Here is a 3,055-nt window from a genome sequence, read left to right as displayed (position 1 = left end):
ATTTATGCTAACAGAATATCTAGGATACAGTAAGTTAAAACAAGTTGAAATGTAGTATGATCCTTGTGTATTTAAAATATATATGTGCTTATATATACATTGCATACATACATAGATATACAAAGGATACACAAGAAACCATTAGCTGTAGCTACTACATGTGGGAAGTGGGATACTACATGAGGGAGAGAGGGGACTTGTACTTTCACTTGATATTCTTCCTTGTTTGTATTTTTTTTTATACTGGGTATATTGTTAGTTTTAAAAAACTAATAAGAAAGGTTAGAACTTCTTCCATCCTGGGTATGTTCTCAATCGCCGTGTAACAAAATACCTCAAAACTTAGCAACTTAAAATGGGAAATATTTAATCTCAATTTCTGAGAGATGTGAATTTAGGAATGGCCTTGCTGGGTGGTTCTCTCTTAGGGTCTCATGAGATTGCAGTCAGGCTGTCATTTGGGGCTGTAGTTATCTCAAGACTCTAATAGTTGTGAAGGATCTGTTTCCATGCTTATTCACATGACTGTTGGGAGGCCTCAGTTTCTCTTCGGACTTCTCTATATAGGGCTCGTCACAATTTGGCAAGTTTGTTCTTCCAGACTGAGTGATCTAAGAGAGAGAGAGAGAGCCAGCATCCCAGAGTGGGCAAATCTTCGAGGTGATGTATCCTTACTTTTGCTGTGTGCTGTGGGTCACCCACCAATGCTGGTACATTGTGGGGCGGCGTGAGGATCAGGAGATAGGGATCATTGAGGCCATCTTAGAGACTAGCTACCACAGTGGGTCCATAACAGTATATATCTCTTGTAACACTTTGGGATTGTGGAGAAATAAATTAGTCAGGCAACATTTAAATGGGAACTATGCTTAAGAATTAGTTATCTCCTTACCAATCTCTGTAAATATTTGCTTTTCTTTTTCAGGTCCAGCACAGAATCAAAGGCAGATTCCACCTGGGTATGGATTGCATCCTCAAAACTATAATGCTCCCTCAGGACATTACTCTCAAGGACCTGGGAAAATGACCTCATTGCCGTTGGATAGCCAGTGTGGCGATTACTATTCTGGCCTCTATACGGTACCAGCACAAAATGTGGTGACTCCTAACACAGCAAACCAACAACCAGGAACACAGCAGATATATGGCAGGGGCCCTCCTGCCCCTCGCACTGTGGGATCCACTCCAGGATACTTCCAGGGTGCAGCAGCATCAGCAGCCCATTTGCATACGAGTGCCTCCCAGCCACACTCCTCTTTTGTGAATCACTACAATAGTCCAGCCATGTACTCTGCCAATTCTTCTGTTGTTTCTCAGGGATTTCCCTCTACTTGTGGTCACTATGCTGTGTCAACTGTTTCTAATGCTGCGTATCCTAGTGTTTCATATCCCTCTCTGCCTGCTGGTGATCTATATGGGCAACAGATGTTTACCTCACAGAATGCTTCGACTATCAGACCAGTTAGAGATCATTCATTTTCTGGTCAAAATACTGCTCTCAACCATCCATCACCACTTCCACCTCCACCATCACAGCAGTACTACCAGCAGCAGAGTCTTTCAGCATACAATACTCTCTCGTGGTCATCTTCAGGCCTTTCATCGACTCAAGACAATCTCATTCGCAACCACACTGGTTCTCTGGCTACAGCCAACAACAACCCGACAAATACCGGTAGGTTGAATGAAAAGTTCACCAAAGCATGGCTGAAAATCAATGCATTTCCAATCAGGCTTTTATTTGCATGAAAGTTAAAGATGATATTGCCTAATAGAAAAATTGGAAATTAGCTCACCTTCATAATTAATTTGCTTTATTTAATGTGATATTTTGCAGCATCTCCCGGGGCCCTTCCCTCACCTGTTCACAATTACCACCCAACCATCTGTCTCTTGTAGCCTGATTCCTTACCATGACTGGGATCTCAGTCAATATTTATTAATATGTTTTATGCCTCTGCAATAGTTGTCTTTAATGTGAGTTAAGTATAGAGCAAATGAAAGGGTTCATTTGGGTATATGCTTTGTTAGCCACTACTTTTTTTGTTGTTGTACTAGTTTAACTTTGGGACAGTTACTATCCCAGCCAGAGCCCCACTCACTATAGAAAAGATGATGGCCTGCAATACAACACTGGTTTCTCTGAGTTAGCTCCTATTAGTAACTTTCACAGAAGATCTATTTCCTACACTTTAAAGCTGATGTTTTCTTATTCTCAGTTGATAAGTTAGGATGAAAGGGAAGGAAAGATGCTTGAAGAATAAATATCCTTGTGATTAGTTTTTGTGACCTTCCTAAACCAAGATGTGGTTAAGTTTATTAGTTTAAAAATTATGGATGCAAGCATATAGTCTTTTTAGTGTGGGGTTTCCATAGGGTATGGTCATTTAATTTAACTTGCGAACTTGAACTTAACAACTCCTGAACTAAATGAAAATGTATGTAAAGAATGAGAGTTGGTAAAACTGCTAGTTTTCTGAGTGATTTCTTCAGATTGTACATCAGAATCTGGATAACTACATGTCAGGGATGTTGTAGAAAAGTATCCTTCTCTGGATAATTAGGTTATTTAAAATTAGAACTTTAGAATATTAGATCAAGATCTGTTCTTTCATTGCTATGTCATTTAGAAACAATTTCAACTTCAAGCTACTAATAATGGTTTAAACAAAGAAGCTGGTATTTTTCTCACGTAACAAGAAGTCTAAGGGGATCCAGTGGATCCAGATCTCCTCAGTGTCTCTTCTGTCTTTCCACTCCTCCATTCTTCGCATGTTTGTTTATAGACAAAGAAGATAACTTCTCTACCTATAGATATCAAGTCAATTAAAAGAATTGACTGGATCTTGTATAAGACATCTTAAAGTATCATCACAGTTCCCAAACCTGACTGAAGACCAGAATCACTAGCACAGATTGTACTCTTCAGCCCCAGCTTACTGAGCTAGACCAGACTGGCCAGTGTAGTCTCAGGAATGTTTTTCTGACTCGATATCAAGGTGTGCCTAGTAAGAGGCCCAAATTCTGCTACAGTCTTTTTGCTTTACAGATGAGA

General features: G+C 39.8%; 1 protein-coding gene across 4 annotated transcripts in view; it reads left to right on the top strand.

The window, feature by feature from the left end:
- The first annotated feature begins 506 nt into the window (after positions 1–506).
- SEC24B (SEC24 homolog B, COPII coat complex component) overlaps positions 507–3,055 on the top strand; it is a 56,802-nt gene continuing 54,253 nt past the window's right edge. For all 4 annotated transcript variants that reach the window (XM_011361529.2, XM_023531359.1, XM_023531358.1 and 1 more), the window contains exons 1-2: positions 507–660; positions 926–1,675. In XM_011361529.2, coding sequence (XP_011359831.2) covers positions 510–660; positions 926–1,675 — 901 coding nt within the window. In that variant the 5' untranslated portion in view covers positions 507–509. The remainder of the gene's footprint in view (positions 661–925; positions 1,676–3,055) is intronic.

Source organism: Pteropus vampyrus, unplaced genomic scaffold (genome assembly GCF_000151845.1).
Source record: "Pteropus vampyrus isolate Shadow unplaced genomic scaffold, Pvam_2.0 Scaffold67, whole genome shotgun sequence".
Taxonomy (NCBI): Eukaryota; Metazoa; Chordata; class Mammalia; order Chiroptera; family Pteropodidae; genus Pteropus; species Pteropus vampyrus.
The sequence above is the reverse complement of the archived record's forward strand: the minus strand, read 5'-3'. Positions and strand labels throughout refer to the sequence as shown.